We start from the raw sequence: 12500 nt of genomic DNA, 5'->3' as shown, positions 1-12500 counted from the left end.
ACGTTACTGGTCATGCTTGGAAGTTACTGGTCCTGTATAGAAGTTACTGGACCTGTATGAAAGTTACTGGACCTGTATGAAAGTTACTGGTCCTGCATGGACATTACTGGTCCTGTATGGAAGCTACTGGTCCTGTATTGAAGCTACTGGTCCTGTATTGAAGTTACTGGTCCTGTATAAGCTACTGATCCTATATGGACGTTACTGGTCCTGTGTGGAAATTACTGGTCCTGTATGGACGGTACTGGTACTGCATGGACGTTACTGGTCCTGCATTAACGTTACTGGTCCTGTATGGACGTTACTGCTTCTGCATGCACGTTACTGGTCCTGTATGGAAGCTACTGGTCCTGTATTGAAGTCTTTCCGAGTGATTCTCAGTTGTCTCGGTCTGATTCTTGACTGTGGTTGGAAACTGGTTTACTAGTTACTGATTTACAAAAATGTAGCTAAACCACCTGAAGCTGCTGGACTTTGGTTGTTCCCTCATTAAGTAACTTAATCTCTGCAGCAATGTGACTAACAGCTGCATCCACACCAGACTCCATTCAGGTTTTACTTTATTCTCTAAACATACCATTTATGCTCAATTCCTGCTAAAATGTCCTGTTTCAGATAATTCCTTTGAAAATCAACCTGCAGAGAAAGTTTGTATTGCTGTCAAAGTTCATGTATCATTCTAGTTTCACTGTGTGGTTTCTGAGTCTGACAGACAGCTGTCAATCAAGACCCAACTAGACTAAATATCCTCTCAAAGGAACTTTTTTTGTGAAAATCCTCCATCAAACTGAGTGAGAGAACTGACTTTGTGAGCAATTTGAAGTTTTCACATCATTCACAGTCAGAGTTTGCTCACAGCAGCATCTGGTGGTCGTCAGAAAAACTGCAGTTAGACACTCAGGAACTTTGACAAAAATAAAGGCAGATGTGATAACAGAGCTGTCTGAAGGTCCATTTTCATAGAAATAATTTCATTTAATTTAATGTAATTTCATTTTATAATTTAGTCTGCCTGGATGTTAATCGATCAGGATCATTTGAAGATAATCATCAGGGATGTGAAATTTACCAGAAAACACGGTTTAACCTTTGAAAGAATGAGGAACATAATCTTCCTCAGATAAAAAGTTAAATCCACAGAATAAAACATTTCTGCTAAGAAAGGTAATAACAACGTGATGAGTTTCTTATAATTGTTTAAAATGGCATATTATATCATTGTTAAAACATCTTTATGTGTCTTATTGACACACAATATTGTTAATAAGCATCTTATAAGGACTTTTGAAGGATTTATTATTTGATTAACTAACACTTATTATTACAAGGAGCTAAATATTATGCATCAATCAAAACAAATTCAAAACTTTGTTTGTTTGGGACTTTTGTTTGCTTTTTGTAATCAAATTACTCAAAACCAACTGACACACAGCGAAGCTGTGCTTTTGGGACCCCCGGAGGCCTTGGGCCCCTGGTGCAGATGCCTAGTTTTCGAGATGGTAATTCAGCCTTGATAAAGATTACATACCTGCATTCACAGGTGGGTAGAACTGCCGGACTGCCGCTTTGGTTGCCTGTTCCAACAGAGGAGCTGGAGAGAAGAACTGTCCATCAGTTTCCACCCTGGACTCCATCAGCTCCCTGGACTCCCTCAGCTCCCTGGACTCCCTCAGCTCCCTGGACCCCCTCAGCTCCCTGGACTCCCTCAGCTCCCTGGACTCCCTCAGTTCCCTGGACTCCCTCAGTTCCCTGGACTCTCTCAGCTCCCTGGACTCCCTCAGCTTCCTGGACTCCCTCAGTTCCTTGGACTCCCTCAGTTCCCTGGACTCCCTCAGCTCCCTGGACTCCATCAGCTCCCTGGACTCCATCAGCTCCCTGGACTCTCTCAGCTCTCTGGACTCCCTCAGCTCCTGTTCCCGTCTCAGAACCTCCTCGATCTCCTTCTCGATGAAATCTGGAGCTTCTTTTCCTCTGGACTGCAGGCCATTGGACTCCAGGTTCTCCCTCCAGGACCAAGGCGTGGTCGCTGTCGTATCGTGGCGAGGTGTCGGTGTTGGGGAGGAGAAGTGGGGGGATGAAGAAGTTGTTCGATCTTGGCAGAAACCTCTCTTATCCTGGACCTCTAAGCCACACTCAGAGACGGAAGAAGGAGCTGAACTCTTTCTGCTGATGTACAACTCGGTTTCTTCGAGGTGTCGATGAGGACAGCATGGCGACGGGAAGACTTCGGCATCTCCAGACTCAGAATGACAGTTTTCTTCTGTCCACTTGTCCTCGTCTTGTTGGTCAAACTCCATCTCCTTTGGAGGATCTGGACTGTATCCTCTCAGGATCCCTGGCTTCTCCTTCCTCTGGTTCTCTTTCTGGATCTCATGCTGGATGATGAAGCTCACTCTGTTCTTTTCTTTAGCTTTGACAGACGTAACTGGTGACTGTAAACGTTTGGTTTTGATCTCGACCATCTCTGCTCTCCTGTCGCTGAGCTTCAGCCCTCGAGAGCGTCGTAGGTTCTCCTCACGTTCCTGAACCAACCGGATCTCCCTTTCAATCGGGGTCTCACAGTCGCTAGTGGACTTGCAGCTCCTGTTCTCTTGCTGAGTGTCGTCATAGAACGCGCCTTCATCACTGGTGTAGCCACCGCCCACCTCCACGGTCAGCTCCTCCAGGCCGGAGTCCAGGTCATCGAACACACTGCTCTGCCGGCTGAGACTCTCCTCAGTCCGCCACACAGTCACCTTCCTCTCTGGGTGGATCTCATCTTCTTCAGTTGGTATACAAGTTATTGCATCTCCCCTCACCTCCAAGCTGTCGTATGTTTCCACCTGCTCTGATGAGGACACATCAGGATCTGGCTGCAGAGACACGTTCAGATGTATTCTCGAGGACCTCAGAGGGCTGGACAGTGCAGTCAGCCGGTCCTGCTCCATCCTCAGGAACTGTTGTCGGGCAGCGCTAAAGTTGATCTGCTCCTCGTCAACGGTCCCGGGCTCAGCAGGGCAGAGAGGTTCTGTTCTGAAGCTGTCGGTACTGTAACTCACGCTGAAACCTTCTATCAGTTTGTTCGTAGATCTGCTCGGATCCAGATCCTCCAGCGCACTCAGCTGATCTTTGAATGTTGGGTTCTTCTTCGGCGCTTGGCTGCGAATGATCTCCTTACGAAGCTGCTTCTCCTCTTCCTCCCGGACAACTTTGTTGCCATTCTTCAGATCCACTTTGTACTGTGAGTCTCCATCACTCTCAGCAAAAAGACTCTCTGGCTTCCTGCTGCTGGTGTAGGTCTGGAGTTTGAATCCTTTCTCCTCCTTCAGGGTCGCCAGTTGAGTCTGCCGCTGCGGTGAGACCATCCAGGCTTCGTTCAGCTTGGCCTCGGGACTCACCGGATCCTCCACGAAGGAGTAGAAACCGCAGTGAGAGCCTGAGCTGCTGCTGGGACTGCTGGGACTGCTGGGGTCGCTGGGGCTGCTGGGATGCCACTCATCGCTGGTGCTCCCTCCATCCTGCGACACGGCGACCTGCCGAGCCTGAACAACAACGTGTCTGCACCCGTCACCCTGCTGTGAGGAGACAACCACTGAGGAAGGACTACGAGCGACGGAGATGCTGTCGGAGCTGAAGACCGGATCGTTCGGGTCTAGGGACTCGCTCCGCGCTGGGCCGGCGATGGTGCGCAGGTCTGAGGGTTGCAGCAGAGGGGCTAGAGGTTTCAGGACCCAGTTCCTTGGGGTGCTGTCCATGGTTGCAGGCGGTGCTGTGACGGGAGACGAAGGTTCAGATTGAGGAAGACGCTGAACGGAGCTCAATATTTGGAGGCTCTGAGGAGTCAGAGCATCCTGACGATCGACCGAGGAGAGTCTCTGAAACAAGGAGAAGACGGTTACAATGGAAGGTTAGTTACTATGCATCAGGTTACGGCCCCTCCGGGGTTTCGGTTCCATCATTTTAGTTGTGCTTTAGTTCTGGATGATGTAATAATATAAAAAAGTACAACGTGATATTGATTCTCAGAATACACCTGCAAAGCATTGTGGGATTTAGATTCTTTCAGATCAAGACATAATTATAATTTGAATAGCAGCGGCGGCTTTAAAATATCATCAAAGTTAAAATTGGTCAAGTTAATTGATCTTGTCTCTTAAAGTTTAAGCATAATAATGTCTTATTTATTAGAAATGAGGGAGTCCTGGTCTCTTACAAAAATGCCCAAAAGAATAATTTTAAGTAATGGTGAGAATTCGGTACATTTTGAAGTGATATTTTATGCATTACTTTAAGTACTGCATCATATTCTATAAGATACTCATTTGTTTTGTTTCTAAAATCTTAATCTGAAAAGCTGTCAGATAAAGTATTTTTATCATTATTATTGAGAAGTAGTGCAGTAGAAGTATAAAGTAGCATGAAATGGAAATACTCAAGTAAAATAGAAATACCTCAAAATGAATAGTACAGTAGTAGTTAAACTGTGATCATCAGTTTTGTTTTCTGGTTTGGAGGAAATAAATCTGAAGAATGTCAATAAAGTTTATCAGAGCTGAACAATCAGTGATAACAACGTTTACAGCCCATAAAGGAAGGAGAGGACACGAAACAACGGCAAGCACTGTGCTACCATATCGACAAGAGAGTTATATACATATTTATATATACATGAGATAGTTATATGGACAGGAGATAATTTATATATGAGATATTTATATATACATGACATATTAATATAACACGTGAGTTGAGACAACCTAAATAAAGGTTTCTGGGTTAGGAGTCACTCGTTCATCTCTAGTTATGATGTTTATGTGAAACAACTCTTCAGTTTTAAAGGTTCATAAAGTTTATATTGTCTTACCATCTGAGACTGAGAGCACAATACTTTAGAGCCCATCAGATATTCCAATGAGTTTCAATGTTTCAGTTAGAAGTTAGCATAGCATTAGCATCATAGTAATGCTACGATGCTCAGTGCCTCTGTGTGTCAGAGATAAACTGTCCCTCCTGCAGTCTGACTGCTGCTGTCAGCTGATAAAACCAGCAGACAGACAGCAGACAGACAGCAGACAGAGGTCTCTGTGTGTCAGAACAAACCTCATTAACATGTGAAGGAGTGCAAGATGTCTCCTGTAGCGCCGCCATCAGGATGATGTGATGAGCCGCTCATACGATGTATATATATATATATATATATATATATATATATATATATATATATATACACGATTTACCCAAGAAACCTTTTTAAACTGTTCAAGTTCAGATCATTTGTGTATATTTTGTTCTGTAATAAAGGTTCTTCAATGTTGTTTTAAGGCAGACAGTCTGAAGTTAATACAAAACATAAACTCAACATAAACTAGTCATCATAAGTTATATTTCTTACAGAATAAAACATTATATTGATATTATGATAGCTACAGGTTGTGAAGCTGTGGTCAAACATTCCTTTCTTAACAGGTTCATTGTTTGTTTTCATATATGTACAGTACATATATTACAGTTACTGGTTTTGAATAATGATGATTCAGTTCTTAGATTTTTAGATATTGAAGCAGTTTTTCTCACCTGAGATCAGCTTCCTGTCAGCAGCAGAAACTCTCAGACAAAATAATAACTGACTAAAGTGACAAAGTTCAGCTTCTATCTCCGATCAGAGACCCCGCCCACCACACAACAGGCCCCGCCCACCCTGAACCCCCCACACACACACACACACACGTTAGTACTTTTATACTTGTGAGGACCCTCACTGACATTATCTGACATCATTTTCTCCTTTTAACTGTTTTCATAATACAAACAACCTTTTATTTATCTATTTAAAAATATTTTGTAAAAAATGTTATGCAGCAATTCCTTTAATACAAACTAATTTCTGTCCTCAGAATGCAGCATAATTTCATTTTCCTTGTTGTATGCTTTTTAAATTATGTATCATTTGAGATATTTATACTAATCTAATGATGTATTTATTTGTAGTTCCACATGTAGTTTATTCTCTGAATATTTATAGTTTTTTTCTTCTTTGGTGAGCTGCTGCCCTCTGGTGGTCACATACAGACTCTCAGGGGTTAAATTATATCTGTCTGTTTGTGAGTAAAGTGAGAGTGAGATTTAATGTGAGAGTTAAAGTGAGAATGAGATTTAAAGTGAGAGTGAAAGTTAAAGTGAGAGTGAGATTTAAAGTGAGAGTTAAAGTGAGAGTGAGATTTAAAGTGACAGTGAGAGTTAAAGTGACAGTGAGAGTTAAAGTGAGCGTGAGATTTAAAGTGAGAGTGAGAGTTAAAGTGAGAGTGAGAGTTAAAGTGAGAGTGAGATTGAGATTTAAAGTGAGCGTGATATTTAAAGTGACAGTGAGAGTTAAAGTGAGAGTGAGATTTAAAGTGAGAGTGAGAGTTAAAGTGAGAATGAGAGTGAGAATGAGAGTGAGATTTAAAGTGAGCGTGAGATTTAAAGTGAGAGTGAGATTTAAAGTGCGAGTGAGATTTAAAGTGAGAGTTAAAGTGACATTATGAGTTAAAGTGAGATTTAAAGTGAGAGTTAAAGTGAGAGTGAGAGTTAAAGTGAGAGTGAGATTTAAAGTGACAGTGAGATTTAAAGTGAAAGTGAGAGTTAAAGTGACAGTGACAGTGAGAGTTAAAGTGACATTAAGAGTCACAATGACAGAGTTTGTAAAGATGGAAACGGTGGAATAAAGAAACATTGTGGCTGTTTGTTTGTTTGTGAGGTCTCACCTTGGTGTCATGGTCCAGACTGTTACAGAGAACCTGCCAGGGAGGAGTGTACCTGAACATCCTGGTCTGAACTGGATCTGACTGGTTCCTACTGGTTCTGGTCTTTATGATGATGATGATGATGTCAGACCTTCATCCAGCAGGAACCAATCCCTGTAAACTCAGAGAGAGACTCTCAGTAAATATTGATCAGTTTCAAACAGCTGATTCATGAAGCACTTCTGCTGTCCAATCAGAAAGCATCTGCGACGTAAACAGAAAGTTATTAACACAACTTGTACAAATTATTTTTAGGTTACAAAGTGTTTCATTCATGGAATCATAAACAAAGAAATATTAAGAATCATGAGCAGTGTAAAAAAAACACACTTTCACTTGTAAAAAGTTGATGACAATATTTAAATGATTGTAGTCGCAACATTTTCTGTACTTTTTGTCAAAATATTCCAATTTAAAGGGCCGGTTCACCAAATCAAAAAGGCATATTTGTCCTCTTGTAGATATCTATATTGATATCTACAGATATAGATATTTATTTATATCTGCTGTACGTTCGTCTTCTCTACAATGAAATGGAGCTCGAAGACTTTGTGAAATCGTGACCTGGTTTCTGAAGATAATAAATATATATTTGTGTTCATTTCATTCTTGGAATATCAGATTGTTGTTTAATGTTAGAAGTTAAAAGCTCTTTAATAGTTTTCATAATATTCATACATTAAAGTCTGAAGCAGGTTTCAGCAGGAAAATATTATCCAACTGAAACATTTTCTGTTTGATTTGTATTATTATATATTACAATAAATACTTATAAAATATGTTACTTTACAATATACAACATATAAATATAAGTTACTTTATAGAAATATTTGTTCATACAAGAAGTTCAAATACAAGAAACAAAAATGAAAAATCATCATTTAGTTTGTTTGTCATCAGATAAATTAATGATGTAAACAAACATTAATGATGTAAACAAACAGCAGCATCCAATCACGTCGTCTGACTGCTGTAGCCGGGCGGGGCTAAGTTAACGTTTATATTTCGTTACATCTCTGACTTTTAACAAACAGACTTCTAGAGTCGTCCAGATGATGTCATGATGATGTCACACAGGTAACTACAAACAGAGACCAACAGAACATGGACTCACCTGCAGGTCCAGATGGCCAGTTGATGGAGGACCGATCCACACTGTGTGTGTGTGTGTGTGTGTGTGTGTGTGTGTGTGTGTGTGTGTTGCTGAGCAGTAGAGTTTGTCAGGAATGCTGCTGACCAACAGAAACACACTGACAATGACTGACCCCACCCACCCACCCACCCACACACCATACACAGAGAAGAGTACTACTACTACTACTAGTACTATTGCAACTATTACTACTACTGCTACAACTATTTTTGCTACTACTACTACTACTACTACTACTACTACTACTACTACTATTGCTACTACTACAAGTACTACTACAACTGCTATTATCACCAATACCACTAATACTACAACTACTACTACTGATACTACTACTACTACTGCTACTACAGCTACTACTACTATGGATGTTATAGAGGTGATGGAGGTGAAACAGAAACAGAAACACAGAATCCGTTTGTTGTTGTTTATTTTCTCTTTTATAAAACTCAACAGGAGAAACTTACAAAATTAAATAAATACTCAAAAATTAATTAATTTCTATCGATGAGCTCATAAAGAGAGAGAGGAGGTTATGCTAATGCAACAAGCTAATGCTAAGCTAATCAGACTCATCTAGGCGTCGCAGCTGAAAACATGAGTACAAAAGCAAAAAGGCTTCAAGAAAATAGAAAAAAGTAAAGAGAGCTTTTATAAAGCAAGAGAATGAAGAAACAGGAAATTATGTCATGTTGTTAGAGGCGGGGCTTAGGGCAGTGAGTTTTACTTCCTGTAGTTTTTGTCCTTTAAAGTTCTTTTTATTTTAGTGTGATTATATTTTGAAGCAGCGCCCTCTGCAGGATCACATGATGCTGCAGCACTTACACGGCTGCTTCTCCTTCTTCACCTCCTCCGCTGCTCCCTTCACCTCCTCCGCTGCTCCCTTCACCTCCTTCGCTCCTCCCTTCACCTCCTCCGTTCCTCCCTTCACCTCCTCCGTTCCTTCCTTCACCTCCTTCGCTGCTCCCTTCACCTCCTTCGCTGCTCCCTTCACCTCCTCTGCTGCTCCCTTCACCTCCTTCACTCCTCCCTTCACCTCCCCCGGGGAGGCGGGTGGAGGTGAAGCCGGTGAGGTTCTCCCGTTGTGGATCAGCACCAGCTCGGCCTTCACGGTCCCCTTTAGACCCAGAACCTTCTTGGTCTGGTCCTCGTCCTCCACGCTCTGGTACCCCATGAACACCATGGTGACGGGGTTCTCCGCGCTGGCCTCGGCGAGGATCGGTTCTCCGCTCGGCTCTCCGCCCGGTTCGGTCTCCAGACCGGTGATCTCGGGACGCGCCTCCTCCTGGACCTCCGCTGTCGGGGGAGTGGTCACCGTGGCGACGGTCTGTGACATCATTGAGGCCTCGTCGGCTTTGTGGAGGAGCTCCTCCACCTCAGAGAAGCTCAGTGGCTGGACTCCATCTTCACCGTTCATCTCGTGGACCACTGAGAGAGAGAGAGAGAGAGAGAGGGTCAGGGTCCAGACCAGGACACAGTCAGGGTCCGGGCCAAGACACGGTCAGGGTCAGAGTCCAGACCAGGACACGGTCAGGGTCCGGACCAGGACACGGTCAGAGTCAGTGTCCAGACCAGGACACGGTCAGGGTCCGGACCAGGACACGGTCAGGGTCAGTGGCCAGACCAGGACACGGTCAGGGTCCGGACCAGGACACGGTCTGAGTCAGAGTACAGACCAGGACACGGTCAGAGTCAGTGTCCAGACCAGGACACGGTCAGAGTCAGTGTCCAGACCAGGACACGGTCAGGGTCCAGACCAGGTCAGGGTCACAGCTGAAGAACCAATAGGAACAGACTATCCTCCAACACTATGTGATGTCACTCTGTGATGTCACTCAATCTACAATGAAAGACCTTCAGATGGAGTCTTCCTCCTCATTCAGGTCTGAACCTGAAGCTTCACTGAGACATGAGGAGGAAGAGGAGGTGTCAAGTGAGCATGCTCAGGTTTCACTCATTCTGATTGGACGTCTCTGGTGGTCTAGCTGCTGTCAGCAGGTCTGTCTGTCCCCCTTATGATGATGGTCTAGCTGCTGTCAGCAGGTCTGTCTGTCCCCTTATGATGACATCACCTTTCCTCTCGTCCTCGTACACTTTGACTCCTTGGTGAGAAAAGTCAACAGGAAGTGAGGTGTTAGTGGACAAAACTCTGGTTTCTCCCGTCAGTCTGTCACGTTCCACTGTGATCTCCACTGAGTACATGGCTGAGGAGGAGGAGGAAGAGGAAGAGGATGAAGAAGAAGAAGAAGAGGAGGAAGAGGAGGAGGGAGAGGAGGAGGAGGGAGAGGACGAGGAAGAGGGAGAGGAGGAGGAAGAGGAGGAGGAGGAGGAGGGAGAGGAGGAGGAAGAGTAGGAGGAGGAGGGAGAGGATGAGGAAGAGGAGGAGGGAGAGGAGGAGGAGGAAGAGAAGGAGGAGGGAGAGGAGGAAGAGGAGGAGGGAGAGGAAGAGGAGGAAGAGGGAGAGGGAGAGGAGGAAGAGGAGAAGAGGAGGAAGAGGAGGGAGAGGAGGAGGTAGAGGAGGAAGAGGAGGAGGAAGGAGGGAGAGGGAGAGGAAGAGGAGGAGCAAGAGGAGGGGTTAGACACAGGGTTAACGGGACAAACGCATGAGACATGAGAAGTAAGACAGACAGAGAGACAGCTGGTTCTTGAGCTCTTCACGTCTCCTGCTCACCTGTGCTGGATGTGGTCTACAGGACTAAGACTCTGACCTGGACCAGGTCTCTGGTATCTACAGGACTAAGACTCTGACCTGGACCAGGTCTCTGGTATCTACAGGACTAAGACTCTGACCTGGATCAGGTCTCTGGTATCTACAGGACTAAGACTCTGACCTGGACCAGGTCTCTGGTATCTACAGGACTAAGACTCTGACCTGGACCAGGTCTCTGGTATCTACAGGACTAAGACTCTGACCTGGACCAGGTCTCTGGTATCTACAGGACTAGCGTCTGCTAAATGACTGTAATGTAATGTAATGTAAAACCACAGAGCCCACCTGAACACATCGCCCTTCCACGCGATTCAATTCACTTGCAAGGAGGCACAGCAACTTTGTTGCTTTTGAAAGAAAATCCTAGGTCAGTCTTAAATTTGCTGGATGAATAAAGAATGTTTTGTTTTTGTTTCGCATCCTGGAAAAAGAGAAGCGGACAACTTGCCTGCAGAAGGAAGAAAACCAAGGAAGCTCCACACCGAAGGACCACGGCGACCATTAAAGAGCCATCTCACAGTAAGAGGCTTACTTGGTGTCTGGGCAGTTAGGTCATCGTGTGTTTGTTTTGCTTAAGTTACTGGATTGTTATGACGTGGTGTTGCATGTGCACAATAATCGCCGAGATGAACGACCGAGATCGTTAATGTTGTGTAGAAATGACTGTGTATTTCATACTGTTACAACTGTGTTGAGATAGATCAGTCACCACTAGTGAGGTCGGTAGTTTGCTAGGCGAGTCCAAGATCATTCTCTCTTCTTCTACTAACACACACACATGGCGTTAAGCTACATGGATATACGGGTTGAGCTAAATACCTCAGACACGTGTAGAGAACACAATCTCTATTGTCTCTCGCTAATTTAGAGTCTCTCGCCATTTTGTGGTCTTCACTCTGAATGTGTAATAGTACTTTGACTGTTGACATTGTGAGTGAATATTAGTTATGAGACTTAGTTTATAGTTTGGTTATTGGTCCCTGATCTCAGTGTGGTGCCCCATTATTATTAATAATCTTACTGACAATAATATTTCTATTGATGTCAATAATTTAGTTTTTCAGATTTGCTGATAACCAAACACTCCTTTTCGTTCCCAACAGTAGTACTTGTGTACATAGTACTCCTTGTGTACACAGTAGTCCTTGCAGCCTCCAGTGTTTGAGGCTACTCTCAGTAAATAAAACTGTTTTTAAAGCAGACTGGTTTCTACTGATCCACTACCAGAGACCTGATCCACAACCAGAGACCTGATCCACTACCAGAGACCTGATGTCAGAAACTTCTTCCTCTCTCACACCTCAAAGACAAAGACGAGCTGTTTCTGTGTGTCTGCATGAAGGATGAAGGTCTGGTGGTGGATTTGGTGAAGAAAGGGGCACCAGATCAAACCTGGCTCTGGACTCTGAACTAGATCAAACCTGGCTCTGTGCTCTGAACCAGATCAAACCTGGTTCTGGACTCTGAACCAGATCAAACCTAGCTCTGTGCTCTGAACCAGATCAAACCTGGCTCTGTGCTCTGAACCAGATCACCTGAGTGGAGGCGGGACTTATGGAGGGCGTCCAATGACAGGTGTGACTCACCTCTCTTCATCTCGTCCGTCGCCTCGCTCTCTTTGTTCATTCCAGGGCTTTTGTGAACTTTCACCACTGCAAGGGCTCATGGGAAAGAATGGAGACTGTAATCAGACTACTGTGATCAGACTACTGTAATCAGACTACTGTAATCAGACTACTGTGATCAGACTACTGTAATTACATTACATTACATTACATTACGGCCATTTATCAGACGCTTTTATCCAAAGCGACTTACAATTCAGTATCTATTTACACACCGTAGACGCAGCTACGGGAGACATTCTGGGGTTAAG

At 44.0% G+C, this 12500-nt stretch overlaps 2 protein-coding genes across 6 annotated transcripts in view; both read right to left on the bottom strand.

Moving 5' to 3' along the window:
• misp (mitotic spindle positioning) overlaps positions 1-5599 on the bottom strand; it is an 8687-nt gene extending 3088 nt beyond the window's left edge. Inside the window, exons 1-2 of the mRNA XM_068725476.1 lie at positions 5554-5599; positions 1529-3854 (exon numbers count right to left, since the gene is read on the bottom strand). Coding sequence (XP_068581577.1) covers positions 1529-3734 — 2206 coding nt within the window. The 5' untranslated portion in view covers positions 3735-3854; positions 5554-5599. The remainder of the gene's footprint in view (positions 1-1528; positions 3855-5553) is intronic.
• A 2728-nt stretch (positions 5600-8327) lies between these two features.
• The window catches only part of palm1a (paralemmin 1a), a 12273-nt gene continuing 8100 nt past the window's right edge, over positions 8328-12500 (bottom strand). Inside the window, exons 7-9 of one of the 5 annotated variants that reach the window (XM_068725511.1) lie at positions 12211-12285; positions 9987-10118; positions 8328-9342 (exon numbers count right to left, since the gene is read on the bottom strand). In XM_068725511.1, coding sequence (XP_068581612.1) covers positions 8717-9342; positions 9987-10118; positions 12211-12285 — 833 coding nt within the window. In that variant the 3' untranslated portion in view covers positions 8328-8716. The remainder of the gene's footprint in view (positions 9343-9986; positions 10119-12210; positions 12286-12500) is intronic. The other 4 variants (XM_068725512.1, XM_068725513.1, XM_068725514.1 and 1 more) reach the window with 4 other exon arrangements.

The sequence above is a fragment of the Cebidichthys violaceus genome, unplaced genomic scaffold (assembly GCF_023349555.1).
Source record: "Cebidichthys violaceus isolate CVI_PGR_0920_01 unplaced genomic scaffold, fCebVio1.0.p SCAF_35, whole genome shotgun sequence".
Taxonomy (NCBI): domain Eukaryota; kingdom Metazoa; phylum Chordata; class Actinopteri; order Perciformes; family Stichaeidae; genus Cebidichthys; species Cebidichthys violaceus.
Note: the sequence above shows the minus strand (reverse complement) of the source record. Positions and strands in the feature narration are given on the sequence as shown.